Source organism: Eublepharis macularius, chromosome 5 (genome assembly GCF_028583425.1).
Source record: "Eublepharis macularius isolate TG4126 chromosome 5, MPM_Emac_v1.0, whole genome shotgun sequence".
In the NCBI taxonomy this organism is placed as follows: Eukaryota; Metazoa; Chordata; class Lepidosauria; order Squamata; family Eublepharidae; genus Eublepharis; species Eublepharis macularius.
The window spans coordinates 116,351,210-116,371,406 of NC_072794.1; the positions used below are offsets into that span (position 1 = coordinate 116,351,210).

General features: G+C 41.3%; 1 protein-coding gene across 1 annotated transcript in view; it reads left to right on the top strand.

Moving 5' to 3' along the window:
* MAPKAPK2 (MAPK activated protein kinase 2) overlaps positions 1-19,632 on the top strand; it is a 108,611-nt gene extending 88,979 nt beyond the window's left edge. Inside the window, exons 2-10 of the mRNA XM_054981404.1 lie at positions 4,461-4,600; positions 5,817-5,881; positions 9,148-9,227; positions 11,048-11,174; positions 14,297-14,372; positions 14,872-14,996; positions 16,403-16,488; positions 16,612-16,692; positions 17,655-19,632. Of these exons, the coding sequence (XP_054837379.1) occupies positions 4,461-4,600; positions 5,817-5,881; positions 9,148-9,227; positions 11,048-11,174; positions 14,297-14,372; positions 14,872-14,996; positions 16,403-16,488; positions 16,612-16,692; positions 17,655-17,798 (924 nt within the window). The 3' untranslated portion in view covers positions 17,799-19,632. The remainder of the gene's footprint in view (positions 1-4,460; positions 4,601-5,816; positions 5,882-9,147; positions 9,228-11,047; positions 11,175-14,296; positions 14,373-14,871; positions 14,997-16,402; positions 16,489-16,611; positions 16,693-17,654) is intronic.
* Positions 19,633-20,197: the final 565 nt, after the last annotated feature.

Genomic DNA, 20,197 nt, shown 5'->3' on the forward strand with positions numbered 1-20,197 from the left:
GGCGTCGAGGTGCTTTTTTTCTAATATCCACAGACAGATTGTGTTTGCACAGAGGACCATCCTCCCTCACTGTTTGGCAATACTCTACTAATGGTAGAAGATTGTGGTGTGGTATTAGTTGCTCAAAGAGAGAGCGGATGGATAATATGATGATGATAATTTGGAAAGTTATGTCATAAGCATAAAATAGAAGTTCTGTTTGTTTGTTTCATTTTCTGTCCCCCTGATCCTGATGCCTTGAGATGGGTGACAGTAAAACAGGACAGAATAAAAATTCAATTTAAGAGATTGTTCTATAGAAAACAGAAGCACACTTTTAATATCTCCAGTGAAAATGATTTAATGTTAAGTGAAAATGATTTATGTGTGCAAACATGTTTCTGTTTCCGTTCTGGTAGATGCAAGAAGCTGCTGCATGGGGAGGCAATCCTTTGTGTAGCATATCCAGAAGGAGATCGGGAAGCAGTCTGACTCATTGTGTCCCCTCTATATCAGAACAGCATTGAAAGTCTTTTCTATGAAACCCTGAGTATTTGTTAGGCAGGGCAGAAGAAAACTGAGGGTGTCTCTCTACTTCTCCCTTGCATTCTAGGTGGTTTTCTGAGTGGTCCTTCAGAGCTCTGATCACTACATAAGCAAATCGGTATGGATAGGAGATGGGGGGGCAGGTGCCCAGATTGAGTCCAACCACCACTGTCATTCATTCTGCCATGTTCTAGGAAGGGTGAGAATTTTGTTCTCCCTGTCCTCTGTAGTCCAGTGAAAACCTCGAGCGTGCAGATATGTGGCTTTCTGCAGTGTTCAGGGCTGCCTGAACCATGGTCATGTTTGCTTTTAGGTTCTTTTAAAATCATGTTAATATCTAATCCCATAAAGGCTGTTCAGTCACAGCAAATATTTGAAAAAACTTTTTAAAGTCAAATTTGCAAAGAAATTTGAAGTTTGAAGAGAAAGCTCAGTTGCATTGTAATTAGGAAAGAGTGGATTTCCCTGGCTAACTACTACATTCTAACCACTACATTACATGAAGCATATTACGTAGATAATTATATACATATCTACCCAGAAGGAAGATGACCTTGAATGTAAGAAGGTCCCTCTTGAAAAGGTTATACATGAAAGGTTTTTTGTTACTGTATATAACTGTAACTTGTCTGTGATTTTAAGATGCCCCCCCCCCATTGTTCGTTGACAGCAAATGTGGAAAAACTTTGTCTTACCTTTCAGATAAGGGTACCTTCCACTCAGTGGCACAACACGAAATGGGGGATATAAAGACAAAGCCAGGCCAATGGTGCAAGAAAGGAAAATATATATATTTTATTACTCAGTTTATAAACCAGAGGTTAAAATTATATGAATGAATAAATGTATATTAAAAGAACAAGTTACACAAAGTACAATTTCATATCAAGTAAATATAAGAGTATTATATACAACCAGACTACACTTTCTTGTATTTTTCTCATTTTGATGTTCACTAAATGATCGTTTCGGTGAAGAAATTCAGTGGTAGAGAATTTTGATAGTGTCCGTCATTCCAATTGGGAGCATCTAAATGGTTGCCGTAAATCAGTTATGATCTGACAGCACTGTGAGCCACCACCAATCTAAGAGGTATTTGGGTGCTTCTTGGCTGCTAGATGCAAACAATGTTTACTACTAAACCTTTTATCAAAATAAATGTTTTTTTCCTTGCTTGGATATCTTGGCCACTAGATGGCATTGTTCGCCCTATGATGAAGTCATTTTCCTGACAAGGCGATTTCCTGTCTTTCGGCAGTCAGTTGCTTTGGCAAAAAGTTGCATGGGGAACCTTCATGCTTATTATAAAGATGCTGGTTTTACATCACCTGTTAGGAAGATTTGAGACAGTGCTTTCGTGAATCTGCTTGTTGCATGTCTTGCCCATCTTCAGATATTTGAATGATTTTTTCTAAAATGTAGAGTAGAACACGTATGCTTTCATACATCAGATTACACAAATATAATATGATCACTTGAGGTTTCATTAGGTGACTTTTTCAGTATCAACCGTCTGCCACGGGTGTCATATATGCCTGTCTGCATATCTGCCATGAATGTATTCTGTGTTATGTACTGGTCCTCTGAGGGCATGAGAAGTTTCTTATTGATGTTAAGGCAGTAGGTTCTCTCTCAAGTATTTACTTTCTCTTTCCCCGCTGCTTCCAGAAGTGTCCTTGAAGGCTGGCTGCGACCAGCTCAAAATGTATCTTTCTTGGGAACTGAGATGATTTCATTCTCCGTTCTGTCTAGCCTAAACCTAGCTTCTCCCTCACAACCCCCCCCCCCCCGGCTCTTTCATACCCAAAAACTGTAACGGCCCTTATCCTGATGGCAGGAACGTTCTCTATAACTAACATCACCAACCCCAGTTACGTCACTTCTGCCAATGCACATGTCTGGGTACCTTGAACTTGCTGAATCTCTAATAAAGTTACTTCAACCAATACACCTGCATGTTTGCTGTGGAGAACTGGGGGATTCTACCTGCCAAGGACTGACAATGAGACTGATCAACATGTTTAGAGTTTGGCTATTAAGATTTCTTTCTCTCAAACACAGACTTCTTCTGTGGAGCATCCTGCAACGTCAGGAGATTCTTTTCTCCAAGGAGAATAAAGATTTTTAGGCTTCTTCTCAGCTTTGGGGTGTAAAAAAACCTTACTGAACTGGATGAGTAGAATTTCTCATCTACTGTCCTGCCACGCATGGCCATCAGTACCAAGCTATATCAGTAATCCTTGGTAATACCCGTTCTTAACAGAGTGTCTGACAAAAGGAGGCTTTTTAAAGTTCTGGTGCAGAATTGAAAGTACCCAGTCTGTACTGTTTAGCTTTTTAATGCTTGGGCACAAATGGGGAGGGATGTCTTTACATTCTGCCTTTTATTGCCCTATTGCTAGTATAAATAGCCATTTGCAAATTGCAACACATCTTTTCCCTAGTGGATTTAGCTGCAAATTAAGTGTAATTCTTTCCTTCTGTTCTTTTAATTACACACATACAAACGTTCTGTTTTTCTAAATGTTTCTATGATCAGTACTGTACTAGACATATTAGTTCTAGGCATATTCATTAGGCATATTAATTCCTTAGATTATGTTTAATCTGGCAAAACAGCCTTTCAGTTTCAGCTAGCATGCATCTGGGGAGTTCTGGTGCCAAATTGAATGATATAATTGCACCCGTTCACCACAAGATGGCAATGTATACATTCATCTTTTGTTATTTAACCAGCTGTAACAGATTCCAAAAGCGGCCTCCTTTGAATTTTACTTTAGCTTTGCTTAGTTGATGTTGCCCATTGATGGTTCAAATCCCTGTTTAAGTGTGAAACATACAGGTGTAGTCTTGGACCACATCCTTCAACTTAACCTATTTCACATGGTGTTGTATGGAAAAAATCAGGCTATACAATATTATTTTAGTGCTTGAGTAAGGTGTGAGGGATGTAGCAGAATATTCAAGCATGAATACTGAATCAGGTCAAAATAGTAACAAATGCCATGCAATACCTTTTATTAGGATCAATTAAATGGCAGACAAGAGTGTGCAAGCTTTCACATTCTCCAGGACGCTTCATCATTGTGCATATTAAAAAAATAAAGAAGAGGGGGAGATATCTCAAGTCATGGTCTTAAGACCTTTGTCTTGTCAGCATCCTCTGAAAAACACTGAGCAGGCACACAGATTTAAAATGGTGTTGCTGCCAGGTTGCACCTAGTCCTGTTTACAGACTTATACTTATAATATGACAAGTTGCGTGTGAGAAATAGCCAGTACAAATGAAGTACTGCTTATCAAAGCTTTGCATTATGCAAACGATTTACTTATCAATGGAGGCAGTTTGCATATTCACCTGTGACTCATCAAGTGCTAAGAGATCACATGACATTACATGACCTGGTTCTTGGGAACTGGTTCTTGGATTGATTGAGTAAAAATGACCCAATAAAGTTGTACTCAGACTATGTGCAAATGCCTGCAGAACTATGACTTCTCTTCTGCATCTTGAACAATTTTGTATACATTATATTTCAATTCCTTTGATAATTTGGACTTTTGTATGAAATTTTTCAAATTTGTTAAAAGCTAGAAAAAGGTCTCTGAGATACCTTCCAAGAATTCTGTTTAAAGAAATGAATAACATTATTTACACTTTTAGTTGTAATACTACTAGGTTTACTTACGATTGGTGATCTTTATGCTGTGGGCATTAGCTACTGCCATAACACCAAGGTTAAAAGCTTAGTTAATGTATAGAGAGCCCAGATTCATGTCCAGTGGAAATTTTAAAGCTTTGCTGTCATGAAGCAAAACAAATGCTACTGAACATGGGGGAATGGTAAATGGATATGAATTCTTAGTTGGTGATAACATCAGCATGTGTGCTATTCAACTTCCAGGAAATTATTCCTTTTCCATTTGTTTTTCAGATGCTGCAAGACTGTCCGAAAGCTCGCAGAGAGGTGGAACTCCACTGGAGGGCATCTCAGTGTGCCCATATTGTGAAAATTATAGATGTCTATGAGAATCTTTACCAGGGTCGAAAATGTCTCCTGATAGTCATGGAATGGTGAGTGTTAGTGACCCATGGCAAAACTTCTGAATTTTGGTACCCAAGTGTGAAATCTATGCAAAAAGCTGTTATTTTATTGAAAGGATTATAATAGAACAGCCTTCTCCTTTTTCACAGGCATTTTATTTGTTTTGGGCTCCTTCTGCCGAAGCTTAAAATCAAGCTGGGTGGAGACTGTGTGTGTATGATCACTCCTACGGTCATGATGACTAGGGAAAATCTAAACCTCCAGAGAGCTTTGAAGTAAGCCAAGCCCAGGGAGACTTGAAGCATGGAGCTGGAATGTGGCTATAGTGTCATGGTTTCACAGGGGGAAGCTCCTGTTCCGTCCGTTTTCAAAGAACACACGTTTTCTTGAATGCAAATAACGCCACTGCGGTTAAATCCCTGGCATCATTGGGTCAAGCTAGATGTGCAGGTTTTTAAAGAGTTGAGTCTGGGTTCCCCGTGGAGTATTCAGTGCACGTTAAGCAGTAAAGACTGGGGGGGGAGGGGAATTCCCCCTGTGCAGTTGTGACACGGGGAAAACAGCTTGAGCAGGGAGGGAGGAGCCCCTCCTCACTCTGAAGAGGCATTCATTCTGAGGCTGTTTGGGCTCTCCATTATTTTTTAACAGCCATTCCCCAAAGCAGATCCAACTCTTTAAAATCCTGCACGTCTAGCTTGACGGTTTATCGGGCTCAGCTTGGAATGCTGGAAAGAGCTTTTCCTAGAGTGTTGCTGGTAGTAACCTTGTTCACAAGTTACATTGAACTCACCATACAATCCATGTACAGTGTACTCTTGATTGTTTTATACATGTGCTGAGCAATTTTCATGTTACATTCAACACATGTTCAGCTGAATGTGTGATTGCAATCACAGATATATCCAGCTACTAGCTCTTGGTTTAATTTGTAAAGTGAATGTAGCTTGGCTCTTTCTGACAAACAGGCAGGATGTATATGCATTCTCAGTAACATGTCAGTAGGACTACTTTGACTAGACAATAGTGGGCTAAATAGGGAAGCTTAGTATGAATCCCTAAATAGACCTTGAGAATATGGTACAATGAGAATCTTTGAGAGGAATATTGATTTATTCTAGGTTGCAAAGATCACCTTGAAAAAGGGGAAGCCATGTGTTTGTAAGTTTCAGCAAATCCCAGACCAACTAAATGACCCTTAACTTGTGGAAGGGCCTTGGCTCCTATAACTGATCTTGTTTCTTTTAGCTTGGATGGTGGAGAGCTCTTCAGTCGAATTCAAGACCGAGGAGATCAAGCTTTCACAGAACGAGGTACAAATGAGGGCTCAATAGAGTTCTTAAAGCTTAACCAGTATTAACCAGTCTAATGCCTGTAGCATGATAGTCCTATGTGAAAAATCTTAAAAACTTTAGGCAAAAGCATTTAGCTTCCAAGGGCAGAAGTCAACAATAGCTCATCCATGGTTTGCAAGATTATGGGTGAACCACAGGCTTCTGTGCACCCTCGTCCTCCTTCCCTCTTTCATTCTTTTGTCTCAAGCTTGGTTCAGATACAATACCAAACCAGGATTTGGTACCCCGTGAAGGATTTTTAGGCATACAACTGATATCCCCCCCCTCTTTGTCTCCCTTGCCACTGTGAGCTAATTATTTACTTTTGCTTTCACAGCAAACCATAGTTGTTGTTCCACCTGAACCAGCCAATGACGGTTTGGTTTGTTCAACAAAACCAGGACTGCAAACCAGGAATAAAGTATTGTTTGAGGTCCTGAATTGTTGGGCAAGCACAAACCATAGTTTGCCATTTTGGTGGCAGTGTTAAATTATGGTTTGCAAGCATATCAAAGGAACTAATTAGCTTACAGCACATGAGGAGAGAAGGGAAGGAGGGGAGGTATTAGGTAAGTGAACCTGAAACTTTTTCAGGGTTTGTTTAAGTAGTACCAAACCATGTTTTGAGGATTTTTGAACTGAGTAGCTGGAATATAGTGCTGCAGTGAAAAAATGACAGCCTTCCCTCTGCAACCTATAGTTTTATTATTTAGAAAAAGGACCTATGGAGGGCCTTAGGGTATAAATGCCACAGTCTCCCAGTGTCACCAAGCACTATCCCTGCTCCCCAGTGTCATGTTCTGGAACCAGATGGTCAGCTAAGAACAGGACTATGGAAACATGGGGCCCCCTATTCCCAACCCAGCCAGCTGCTCCAGAAGGATACCATGGTTGATCATTTCAAAAATGGCGGAGAGGCCCAAGAAAATCAGCAGGTGCACACCCATTCTTACTTTCCTGGCAAAGATTAGCCATCAACACAACAAAGGCTGTTTCTATCTGACCTGAATCCAAATTGAAATAGTACAATTTGTCCCATTTCCTTTTTTTTTTTTTTGAAAATTTTTATTTTTTAATATCTAACATAGAAAACTACAAAAAACTACAAAAATACAAGGGAAAGAAAAAGGGGGGGAAAGGGGAGGGGGGCTGGGAAAGGGAGAAGAGCAACATACAAACAATAAACACTACACTACATCTCTTGTATTCCCTTCATGCTGCAATTTTTCTTAAAAGTTAACTTTCTAACATGCGATCAGATTAGTAGATCTTATACAGTACAAGCCATATTCAGGATCAGATCTTCTCCCCCCCCCCTTGCGTCTCGGTCTCAATTCTCTCTGCGCAGCTGGAGCAGCTGTGCCCGCTCTCTCCTCCCCCCCACCTTCCCCTTCAGACTTTGGACGTTCGTCTTGATGGAACTCCTGATGATTGAACAAAAAGTCTGTCAGCTGGGCTTCCGATGTAATCTTATAAACTTGATCCTTATAACTAAACAAAACACCTTCTGGAAACAACCATTTATATTTCACATCACATTTCCTCAAGAAAGCCGCAAGTCCTTTATACTTGAATCTTCTTTTACGAGCCAAAAATGGAACATCCTTCAAAATTTTAACCTTGTTGCCCAAATAATCCAAGTCCACATTATACGAATTATATAAGATGGTGTCCCGAGTCTTCCTAGATGAAAAGTCAATAATAATCTCGCGAGGCAGCTGCCGCTTCATTACATACTTTGAGGACGTCCACCGGACCTCCAAGATGTCGCTTTTTAACTCTTCTTTAGTTGCCTCTGCGAATGTCGCCAAAAGTCCAGACACCACATCTTTTAAATTTTCATTTTCCTCCTCTTTTACATTCTGAAGACGCAGTACCGTTTGGGCACGGTCCACTTGCAATCCTATTAATTGATTCTCCAAAAGCTTCACTTCCTTACTTGTTGCTTTCATGAGTACTGTGTTCTCGTGCGCAGACTGCTCTGCTCTGGTCGCTGTTTCTTTAATGGCTTTCACCTCACTCTCCACTGAATCAACCTTTTGCCCCATTTCATTCAGTTTCGCTACAAAGGGCTGCACAGCATCGAAAACTGCTCGTCTCACTAACTCTTCCAAAGTTTCCCCCTTCCCCTGTAGCGACGCCATCACCGATTTACTCATTGCTGGGCTCTGCTTTTTCATCGCCATCTTGGGGGGGGGGACGCCAACTGAGTTCCGAAACTCGGTAAAGGGGGAAGAAATCCGCACCTTCTTAGCTTCAGCTCCGACCAATCCTTCGCTTACGCTTAAGAATCAGAAGGGATTCGCTTACTTACAGGCTTTCACCTTAAATCGGCTTATTGCCGTTCTCCATGGCCCAGCAGCACACGCGGTGCTGCGCAAGTCTGCCGGCCTCTGTTGGAGCAAGCAGGCAATTTACCCCCTGCATTACTTCCAGAGGGTTCTTCCCGCGGCGCCCCGGATCCAGGCCCCCTCACTGGGAGTCCTGGAGGTTAACCCTCACGGGTCAACCGCCCAGTCAGGCTGCTCAGACAGTTCCCCCCGGACCTGCGGAGAGGAACGTCCGACATGGCCGGGAAAACGAAACCGAATCAATTTGTCCCATTTCCTGATCCTTTTCCACTTTTTGGCTACCCTTACCAGTGTTGCACTATAGCAACATCTTGTGTACAAAGAATAAGAGAAAAGATCCTGTAGGGGCAGCAAGTTTTAGCTAGACAGGACTGTTGGGGGAGAGCCTTTTTTCGAAAGGTTTTTCCCCCCTTGTTTGTTTGCAGAATGTTGTTCTTAGGCTTTTCCTCTAGGACTCTGCATGCTCTCTCTCAGTGATCAAGGCAGCCAGGTTTATTTCCTACTCTTTCTAGCCAGTTAGTTCTGTAAATAAAGCCTAATAAATTCAATTTCCAGACTCTGCCACCAACCAGCACCTGGCTCAGGACCCAATCGGAGTTATGACTTTCTATTGCTCAGTAATACTAAAAATTAAAATTAAAATAAAAACTTGTGAGGAGGGGGAAAGTAGTGTTGAGTTGCTTTAGAAGTGGGCCATGACAAGCACAGTAAGTCTAAATAGTTTGACAACCACCAGGCTAAGTAGTTTAGACGTTGCCCTACTTTTAGCAACAGTTTCATGTTCCCTCTGTTGTGAAACTTGACTTGTGATTTTGTGTCTTTAATCTGGATGGGTGTTTGTTGCTTGTTTAGCTACTGAGATAAACTGTACATTTCCCCCGTTTCCTTTCCCAGAGGCTTCTGAAATAATGAAGAGCATTGGAGAAGCCATTCAGTATTTACACTCAATCAACATTGCGCACCGGGATGTTAAGGTACTTTCTCCTCTACAGGTTTAGTCAGTGTTTGCATGCATGGTGCTTTTGCAGGGGTGAGATTGGGTGATTTCATTTCATCCACATGATGAAGTTCACCTAATTCTAGTCCTGAACAGGAAGCAGATGGTGGTCCCTTTTTTACATCTGCTGCATAGAATTCTGTAGTGTAAAATGGCTTGAAAGTAGTGAACTGTTTCCAGATCCAATGGCAGCTTCATCCAAGCCTTGTGAATTTAATGCTAGCCAAAACCAGAGGAGAAATTTAATTATAGTTCTTTATTTTGATGATTTAATAGCTCCTTTTAAAAGCCATCTGGGGACCAATCTAAAAATGGAAAAGTGTATGGATTCAACACCCTCGCCCCCAGTATTGCTTCCCCAAGAGACTTCTCCCCCTGCTATTGATCAATGAAAGTAGCCAATACTAGAGACTGATTAAGAATTCATTTCCTTTCCCCTTCCTTACTCTTCTGGCCAAGGGATGCATGTTCCTGACGCATCTCCATCCGGCCCCTGGCTACCTACAACAACAATGTCTGTGGGATGGTTTTGGCAAAACTGCTTTAGTTGCTCTGGTAGTTGTTGTTTTTGCCTGAGCTGATTCCCCCCCTGCAGAACTCTTCCACCGGTTGCATGACGACATACTCTTGTCATCCTCAGTGGCTTATCTAGCACTGTCTTGTGAGGGAGAGGAATAGATGTGGCTGAAAAACTGCACCTGGATCCATTATTTGGGGCTAAGAATCCTACCCTTGCTTTACCATTACTGCTTACATGACAAACAAAGGAACAGTGGCGGCGGTACAATCCCACTGAAAGGCCAGCAAAAGTTGATTACGCCAAAGGAGTGTTCCATCGGGTTCACCTTGACGGATACTGAAGTGACCACCCTGGGGCTGCAAACCTCCCCTAAGTCTGGCTGTGGGAACAAAACCATGTTGATGTTCCACAGTCACACGGATTCTCTGTTCACAGTCAGGGCGATGAGAGATTTCTGGAAAAACTGTAGAAAAGTTAGGTGATTCTGTGTATTAGAATGCCCTCCCCTCCTAACATTTGGTTTAAGAATCCTTATTTACAGCACCTTGTTGCGTATTCTATCTAAAAAAAATTGTAACAAAAGCACATTTTTTTTTAAAAAAAAGGTAGCTTCCTTATTAGAATAGGCGGAGGTTGTGAAGATTTCCCCTGAGGAAACAGGATGGACACAGTGAGGTTTTCCCTTTCTGGTTTCCCCTTCTACACCATCTCATTTAACACTATTCTGTATTTGATCTGTGGGGAGGCTGTTTTCTCTCCCTAAGAGAAGCTTCCTCAGTAACAAGAGAACAAGTCCAGGATTATTCAAAGGTTACAGAAGTGGGTGAGGAGCCCTGTTCTCTTTGGATGTTCCTCTGTGTGTGCTCTCACTACATGCACAGCAGTGCACCCCAGTGTTCTATAGACGGAAAATATAGTGGCTGGCATTATGTAGATCTCTCCCTCCATGTATAGAAATGTTGTGAGGATACTGCTAAGTCTACAAATGAATTCAGTACAGGAAAATGTTGACTAATCGTGTAGCACATCTATAATAAACATGGGCATGTATGCACAATTAATGTAGTATTATTAATAATAAACTTAAAAGCTTAAAAGAAAATCTGCAGAGATATCAGGAGAAGCAATGCATTGTTCAGTAGACTGAAGCCTCCTGTTTCCATACTTGAATAAAAGTATATGACGACCTGTGAAGGCATTCTCTTCTCTGTCTGACCTCTGCAAGGTGGTGCAGAAAGGCAGCTCTTTCCTAACTTGGCTATGATTGTGTCTTGCAGCCAGAAAACCTCCTATACACCTCAAAAAGGCCCAGCGCTGTACTAAAGCTCACAGACTTTGGCTTTGCTAAAGAAACTACCACTCATAACTCCCTAGCCACACCATGCTACACACCATACTACGTGGGTAAGTACATCACATGGGAAGTATCACCCTCTTCCAAGATGTGGGGATAATGAGCATGTATGCTGATGTGTCGCTTCCACAGTGTGTTTTGGATAGTATGTGTAATTTAAACTGGATGGGGGGGGGAGGTCACCATAAGTTGGTTGCAGCTCAATAGCATGTCCTTTTTCTGCTTCCTTAAAGCTCAGGGCAGTTTACAGTAGTGCAACCTTATTACATTATTTTTAATCAGCAACTGAATATTGTTATAGGTTTGTAACATTGTAATCTATGTAGCAGGTTCTCTGAATGCCCACCATTCATTTTTAGAAAAGTAAAATCTCCATCGCATTTTATTGTAGCAATATAAAGGAAAAGGCATATCTCTACAGTGAAAGGGCTAGAGACTTATTTTTAAAAAATGAACCCTGGGAATTCAGAGAACTTGATATGCATATTGTTATAACTGCAGGATGATATAACAATATTCAGTTGTTGATTTGAAAAAAACCCTGAAAAATCCCTGGGAGGGAGGGAGGGAGGGAGGGAGAGGGATCGGTCACTGCTGGGGGACCAGGCAGGGAAACTACGGGGAAGCCTGCCGTGTGGAATCCCCATTGCCATTGCCACTGCACTGTACTGGCAACTGCCACTGCAACGAGGACACTAGACAAGCCTGTCCCTTTATGGAAAACACCTATTGCCAGCTTTCTGCAGATGCTCTTAATCCTGAAATCCTCTCAAACAGGAATGGCCTTACGAGATTTTTGAGAGGTAGGGAAGAGATTGAGACAGGAGATTTCTAGGCTACTTCCAAAAAATCATTCCAAAGAGTTGGGAACAGCAATAGAAAGTGGTCTTCTTGAGTGAGCAATATGCATTACCTGCAGCAAAAGCACTGTTAGAAGGAATCAATGGGCCCAACAAAGTTGAACAAAAATCCATCTATCAATGTTTTGGAATCACATCTTGATCCTTCCCTGTTGGACTGCATTTCAGATCAAGACCCAATTTGTTAGAGATCCAAGCAATAGAGTGAGAGGGATTTGCTTTGGAGATGTGATCCATTCCCAGTTTTTTCCTCTGGTTTGTATCTGTGCAGGCCACAAACACAGGGGCAATATTTTTTTCTTTGAAGTCTTACAGGTGCACAAATCTGCAACTCTGAGATTCATTAATGCCATAAAAAGCACACCCATGCATTTCAAAATAGAAACAAACCAAAAAGGGACATAGAAATTCTTCAAAAATCCCCCATGAGTGCTGAAAATCTCCTTTTTTAGTTTTAAAAAATAGTATCCAGATGTGTCATTTTCAAGGGGTTTCTTTTACTTTCCATGTTGCAAAAGTGCAAATATGTTAGAAATAAACAAAGAAGAAAAACTTCATCAAAATTAGTCTCTTGCATGAATAAAACCTCATCTTTGTAGATTTTTTAAAAAATATATCAGTAAAGGGCTAGTTTTTAAGAGATATCTGTTGTTTTATTATTGTTCATATGTTGCAACATACGGGTGCACCTTTCCCAGCACCCTCAATTCTTAGAGTTCAGTTCCTTGAAGTTCTGTGAAATTTGAAGGAGGATAATTGGAGTGAAACCCTGGATTAAAGATGGTGTGAATCCTAATCAGAACAGAGATGGAGGAATCTACACATCCCCAATCCTGACGTCACTGAATCATGGCACCAATTTTTTTAAAAAAATTCTCCCTCCTCCCAGTTTAGAAACTTTCTTGCCATTTGCCTTGGTTTATTTGTATGCCATTAAAGGTACTTGATTGATTGATTGATTGATTGATTGATTGATTGATTGATTGATTGATTGATTACCTTGGTTTACCATTTTCACTGTTTTATTAAGCTTCCTCTAATTGTTAAGAGTATGCATTATTTTTCTTATCTTTCTTTCTTAAGAAAAAAAAAGTTGAAATTGCATAAATGCCAGTTACCTTCAGAACCTGAAAAATCTTTGGAGATGCAGTTTTCACTGTTTTACAGTGGAAGTCACAACTGAGTTTCAAAGGCCAAAGTGTTAGATGTCCTCTTGGCATCCTTTGCTGGCAAACATAGGAATGTTCTATAGCTGAGCACCTCAGTGTAATAGGTTTTCCCAGCAACTGAAAATGGATAGCTAGAGCCAAGTAATTTTGTTCTAATTGCAGATGCTAGAGCAAGTGCAGGCACACTTTCAAAGGCAATAAGTTCCTCAGGGAGTGAGCAGCTTGTCCTCCTACTGCGACACACATTTCTGAAAACTGTATTCTTGTAAAACAAGCAAGCAAAAATCCTACCTTTCCTGCACACTTTTTAGAGCCCCATTTATCTGCCAGGGAGGACTTCTTGCTGTTCCACTCCTGTGTTTTCAGGATGCCTTCTCCCCCCCCCACCCCCACCCCATTCATTTTGATGTTCCCTGCTAACCAGAGACAGGTTCTCTTTTCCCACTGATATCTGCAAAAAGTGGGCTCTACAGATTTTTCTCCAGCGTTCTGGGTGTGCCAGAGCAATGGGCATGTATCTCGTCTCACCAAAGTTTGGAACCTTCCTCTCCCTTCAGCAGAAGAGCCATGGAAGGCAGAGGAAGGCTCCTTAGGCTGGAGGGAAGTGCCAGACTTTGCTGAGCAGAGTGCCACAGTCTGCAATAGGGTACTGCAAGTTTAATCTTTATCTGAGGAAAGGCCTCAAGTCCCTTTGACCTCAGGAAGGGATTTAAAGGCACGCAGTTCCTTCTTTTCTCTCAAGATTCCAGTCTCCCTTTCTGACCATGGGAAGGTAGTGAGCTCCTCCTTCCACCCACCCCTTCCAGCTTTTTAGATGTGGTTCTCTCATGGATGTTACTTTTGATCAGGCTTTTACTCATGAGTAAGTCATCACTCATGGAAGTTTTACTCTGGATCAATGGAATTGTTGGTTTTTTTACAGGAAAAAATCTCTTACTGCTCTTGTCCTGGGCCAGCCACCATAGCTACTTCCCTGATGACTCCCTTCTTCCTCCATCTTCCTCTTCACTTGTCAGGCAACTCCCATCTGCATCAGTGAGCCTTCTCAAGATGGGGGATGTTCCGCAGCTTAGTGGCATCTCTCGGCCTTTTGAAAATGTAACCAGGCTGAATCTGTGTGTCTTTCTTTTCCCCTCCTTCTAGCCCCAGAGGTGCTAGGACCAGAGAAGTATGACAAGTCCTGTGATATGTGGTCTCTTGGTGTCATCATGTATATTTTGTAAGTAAGCTACTTTTGCTATACAAAACTATGCTGCACTGCATGGCACTTTTGGCCACGGATACAGACCATTCTGAGAGCAGGCACTCTATGACTTGTTCTAAGATTTCATTGAGTCAGTGCACAGGGGAAGGGCAGCATTTCTGTAGACAGTCAGTATCTTCTATCCATTCAGCCAGTTGAGGAACATTCCCAGTTAGCATTGAGGGAAGATATACAAGCTATATTGGCTGATTGGGGATAAGTTTTCAAAATATACACAAAGTAATAGCAAGCATGTTGTTACAGGACACGTGCTGTGTAAGTGTAGTTGGTATACAATCTGCTTTCATGTGGGTTGAAAATGCATTTTCTAAGGGTAGTGCCTGCCAAATTGCTATCTAACTGGAATTTATATTAAATGCAGGAGAATTTGAGTTGGTCAGGCCACTGAATGATTTTGGCACCCAGAACTGACTTTCAGTCATCATATCATTGTACTATTTCTGTTTTTGTTCAGGCTGTGTGGGTATCCCCCTTTCTATTCAAATCACGGCCTGGCCATTTCTCCTGGCATGAAGAAACGGATCCGTATGGGTCAGTATGAGTTTCCCAATCCAGAGTGGTCTGAAGTCTCTGAAGAAGGTAAAACTATTTATGAAGACCATCTACTGTTCTGTATTGAGCCTGAAAATAATTGTTGCCCGTTTCAGACAAAGTGGTGATTGCACATATTGGGAAGATCACATGTAGTGAGTTTTCCCTGTATGTGTGATCACAGTGCAAGGAACATAATGACCAAACAGGGCTAATAAGTCAATCCAGTGCTCCAAAAGGCCCTGTGTTGATGCTTCTTTAAGCTACTCATGTAGCAACTGCCAGTTCATCCCAGTTTAACATGTATGGTGCAATGAGGATGGCATCTAGATAGACGCTGTGTACGTATGTAAAGTGCTGTCAATCACAGCTGACTTATGGCAGCCCCATAGGGTTTTCAAGGCAAGAGATGAACAGAAGTGGTTTGCTTTTGTGTTCTTTGGTGGGTCTCCCATCCAAGTACTAACTAAGTCTGGACCTGCTTAGCTTCTGAGATCTGACTAGATCAGGGTAGCCTGAGTCATCCAGGTCAGCGCAGACTACTCCTGTAGTTGGGGCAAGATTGTGCTTTATCAAGACTTGAGAATGGCTCATCCACTGATGATTGCCAGTAAGTTGCAGGCTCAGTCAGTTGTTATATCAAATTATTTGGTAATAGCAGCACCTGGACAAAATAGTCTTGCATTTTTAAAATCTTCTGTGTTGAATCCCCACTTGGCCATGGGAGCTCATTGGGTGACCTTGGGCCAGTCACACACTCTCAGCCTAACCTACCTCACAAGAAGGAGGAAAGGAGAATTATGCTTTATGCCCTCATTGGGGTGAAAGGTGGGGTATAAATGAGGTAAATGAATAAAATTTTGAATTCATGGTGGCAGATTCTCTGTATTGATATCAATATCATAATATTTGGGGAGCAGAGTTGTGATTTTTTTCCTCCATTTTGGGGCTACTTCATACATTATACATCAGCGAAAGGATGACTACCACTGTATGAACGCAGTGGTCAATCCCAGCACCATGGTGTGTGTACCAGTGTGATAAATATAGTTGAAAACACATACTTGCTGCATGCCCACTTTACTGTTTTAAGGGTGCGTGTAATGTGTTTTGCAGTTCCTTTGCAGACAGACTAAAGTAAATTTTGCTCTCGGGGATTTGGGCAGTTGACTGTGTAGCCTTTGCACCAATGGCAATCATTGCATAGCACTCAAAGTGCATATACATTGAGTACATATACATGCATTGGCTCATCATCTCTGCTCAGGAGCAGATCTGTGTAAACAAGGTCACGTTCTACTTAAGATAGATCCAGGCTCTTGTGTGAGTCATCTCCCTTTTGCTGAGTAAATGTTCAGAATTCTGCTGATCCTGAAGAGCCATGCTACTTTTGTGATGAGTTGACAGGCAGTAGAATGTAACATAAATGCTTTTATTTTTATTCCCATCTTTAGTCAAACAGTTGATCCGGAATTTGCTGAAAACAGATCCAACGCAGCGCATGACAATAACAGAGTTTATGAATCACCCCTGGATCATGGTAAGAACTCACTTTTCTGGAAGAAACAGAGTATACCAAAACTGTTTCCAGTCTAAGATGAGAAGCATGAGAGAAGGCTGTCCTGACATACAAGTTTACTCCCAATTTGTTGTCTTTCTGCAGCAGTCAATGCAGGTGCCCCAGACACCACTGCATACTAGCAGAGTTTTGAAAGAAGAGAAGGACCTATGGGAAGATGTCAAAGTAAGTGATTTACCTGCTTTCATATTTGTAGCCTGATGCAACTGATGGACAGTTTTGAAAGTCGCTGGTCATGGTTAGACATGGTTGATTGAAAGGCGCCAGGCTGTCTGTCTTGACGAACGGCTGATGAATGCATGAACAAGGCTTTGCAATGACCACTTGTTCATTCAGAATGGGGCCTCACAAACGGCTTGTTCGCAAACAGCTGAATCCAATGTTCGTGGCTTTTTTTGTTCATATTACTGTTCATGCCCATGTCTAGTCGTGGTGGTGGCTAAAAGTCACCAAAAGCACAGGTCTCTCATCAGGCATAAATTAGTGCTATTTCTGTTTATTGGAAAGTTGAGAAGAGGAATAGGATCTGGAGAAACAGTCCATCTGGACTTTACCTAATATAAGAATATTTTGAATTTAGATCCCTTGTCTGCTGATTGGGGACACACTAGAACGACCCTTTTCTTTATAAGTATTAGGCATTGGCCTCTGCTGGGATTCAGGGCTAGCTGGATACTTGGCGACTGGTGAATTTCTATACTGCTATTACATTGCTTATTTGGAAATCAGAACTGGGGTGACATTGACTGTATTATCATAATGCTATTTAAAAACTGTGGGTCGATGGATGCTTATTGGATTTTTATAGGAATTTCAGTAGGATTTTGTTGGAGTTTCATCTCCATCCCATAGCACAAGCATGAGTGAGGGATGGATATACTTCACTGGGGCCTTGGAATCTAGGAGATCCCAGCCCAGGAGCCGCTTGCTATGTTATAGGTTATTCATTTCAGAAATAAAGGGATTTTTTTTGTGATTTATGCCATTTCATTTATGTTGTTTGTGTGTGTGTGTGTGTGTGTGTGTGTGTGTGTGTGTGTAGACAATGGTACAAGTTTGCACTAGGTTGAGAGTCATGCTGCCCTGTTCCTTTGTCTCTAACTGGATGTTGCCTCTTTCATTTCCAGGAGGAGATGACCAGTGCCTTGGCCACCATGAGAGTGGATTATGAACAAATCAAGATAAAGAAAATTGAAGATTCATCTAACCCGTTGCTTATGAAGAGGCGGAAGAAAGCAAATCCCCCTGAACCTGCTGCACTCTCTCCATGAGTGCTCTGTGGAGCCAAGCCTGGTGGTTGTGAAAGCAATAACTATATCTATATATTTTTTAAATGAATCAGAGATGACTGTCATATCAAACGCATGGAATTCAGGCCTTTGTACCAGACTAGTTATTTTTTTAGCTGCCACTTGTGGTTCTGACCTTTCTGGGGCCAGGCAGGAGACAGCTGCTCTCTGTACGATACACACATTTTTTTTCTTTTGTCTTGTAGGGAAATATTTTTGGTAAACTCTGTCCTTATTTTCCTTTCAGAGACACGGAAAATCCTGTGGTCACCATTTTAAGGTTTATTATTAATATTAATAATATATATATATTTTTAAAACTACTGTAGAGCTGAAATCCAGACAGTAAGAGTCCTGTGCTAGGTTTTTAGAAGTAAAGGCTTTCAGTTTGTATCAGAGAAGAGCCAGGGCTACTGAAGAAATACTTTGTGAAACAGAAACCTTGGTAATGCCATTGCATTAATTTAATATCAGGAATTGTTCCTTTGAGGATTGCTGTTGGGTCTTAAGCTCCATTTGAAGGTTTTGGAAACAATCAATCTTACATCCAAAGTGCAAGATGCCTCCTTTAAACTGGAAGCCTTCTGTTTAACTGTGTGTGCGCAGGATTGCTTTTCTCTTACTCGTGAGTTGTGGATTACATGTAATAATATGGTAGGCCGTATATTGAGTGTAAGTATAGGCAGGAAGGCTCCACTTTTGTATTCTACCCCGAATGTTTCAGGGGGAGTGGGGAGGGTCTGTGATGCACCCTAAATTCTGTTTATGATCTCAGGGTACTTGAAGGTGGGGAGAAGATGTCTGTTGAATGAAGACATTGATGATTGATCTCTTTCATTAGCTGACCCAGCCTTTCTGGAGAAATGCACCAGAATATGTCTTGTCCATCATCATTCAGTGTTCATGCTATGATATCTTTGTTGGAGCTCAGAAGTTCTTATAAGATTGCAGGCTCACATCTCCACACAAATGAACATTGTGTTGTAACTGTACTTATTGTTTTCCTGTGTAACTGACCATGGTAGTCCTTGTCTACAACATCTGAAAACTGCAAGGCTCAAACCTGAGATATGCATCCCACTAGAATTCAGCTTGGACACAGCATGGAGCAAAATCTGCTACCTGCCATTCTGAAGTAGAAAATATTGTAAGAAATAGAAGCATTACAAAATGAGGCTTTGCTGGGAGAATTTCTTTGGATTTTATTTGGCTGAACGACACAACATGGGAAGAAGCTGGTCAGGATTCTGCCTAGAAAATCAAATAGCCTTGTCTGTGTTTGGAAGAAGGAAAAATGGCTTCTTTGTGGCTTGCAGACTTCAGCCGGGACTCTCCTCATCTTCGGTGTAGCAGGATCTGAGTCCAGTAACACCTTAGAGACCAACAAGATTTTCAGAGTGTAAGCTTTCGAGAATCAGAGCTCCCTTCTTTCTTCAGTGTATTTGCCTGAAGTTGAGCTCTCTTGAGTACAAATTTCATTTCTTTCTCTGCATTACAGAAGAAAAGAGTAAAGTGCCCTTTCCCTGAAACTTGCCTCATTCTGGTGGTGGTCAGTCCATTTTTCTGTTCCTTTCTGTATATCTTTAGTCCATGAATGAGTATCTTTTGCCCTATTTGTTTCACATGCGTTTTAATGTTTAAACACACTTTTTTTTAAAGAAAGGTTTAGCTGTTAGGTGACTTTTTAGACACTCTATGGAAATTCAATTTGTTCAAGGAATTTTTAAAATATTTTTGTTGGTGGTGTCTCATTGCTAAAACAAATTCTTTGGTCTGCTTTTCCTTGTTTTGGATTAAAGACACCTAATACATCAAACCTTGTTTTTGTGTGATCATTGTAAAAAAAAATTCCACTACTTTTGGTTATTGATGTCAGTCATTCTGGTAGAATAGGCTTTGTTACAGGAAGGACTGGTTGTGTCTACATAGCCAGTGCTTTGCAGAGTAATCTGATCCAAGTGTGTTCCAGCTTTTATGACTCAGAAACAGTTTGATTTTTCACATGCATGCAATTTTAGTGAAATTTGCAATCCGGGTTAAGGCAGGAGTTGTCAGACGTCACACACAATCCATAGATGCATTTTTTTCCAGATTATCCTTTACTTAGATGTGTATTTAGATGGCCTCACAATTTCAGCATGTGATAATTATGGAAAATCCTGAGCAATTCACCTTTATATTTAGAATGGCTGTTGATTAATGGAGGAATGGAGGAGGAGCCACAATAGAAGACACATATACTTACTATTTCTTCCTTCTCACCTCTAATGTGAGCATGTTTCTTTCCTGTGATCCTCCCCTTTTGAGGACTTGAGCTGCAGAGGGCCTTGAACTTGTGAGATAAGAAATGTTGGGCTGGGACTCAGTCTGTTCTGCTGTGT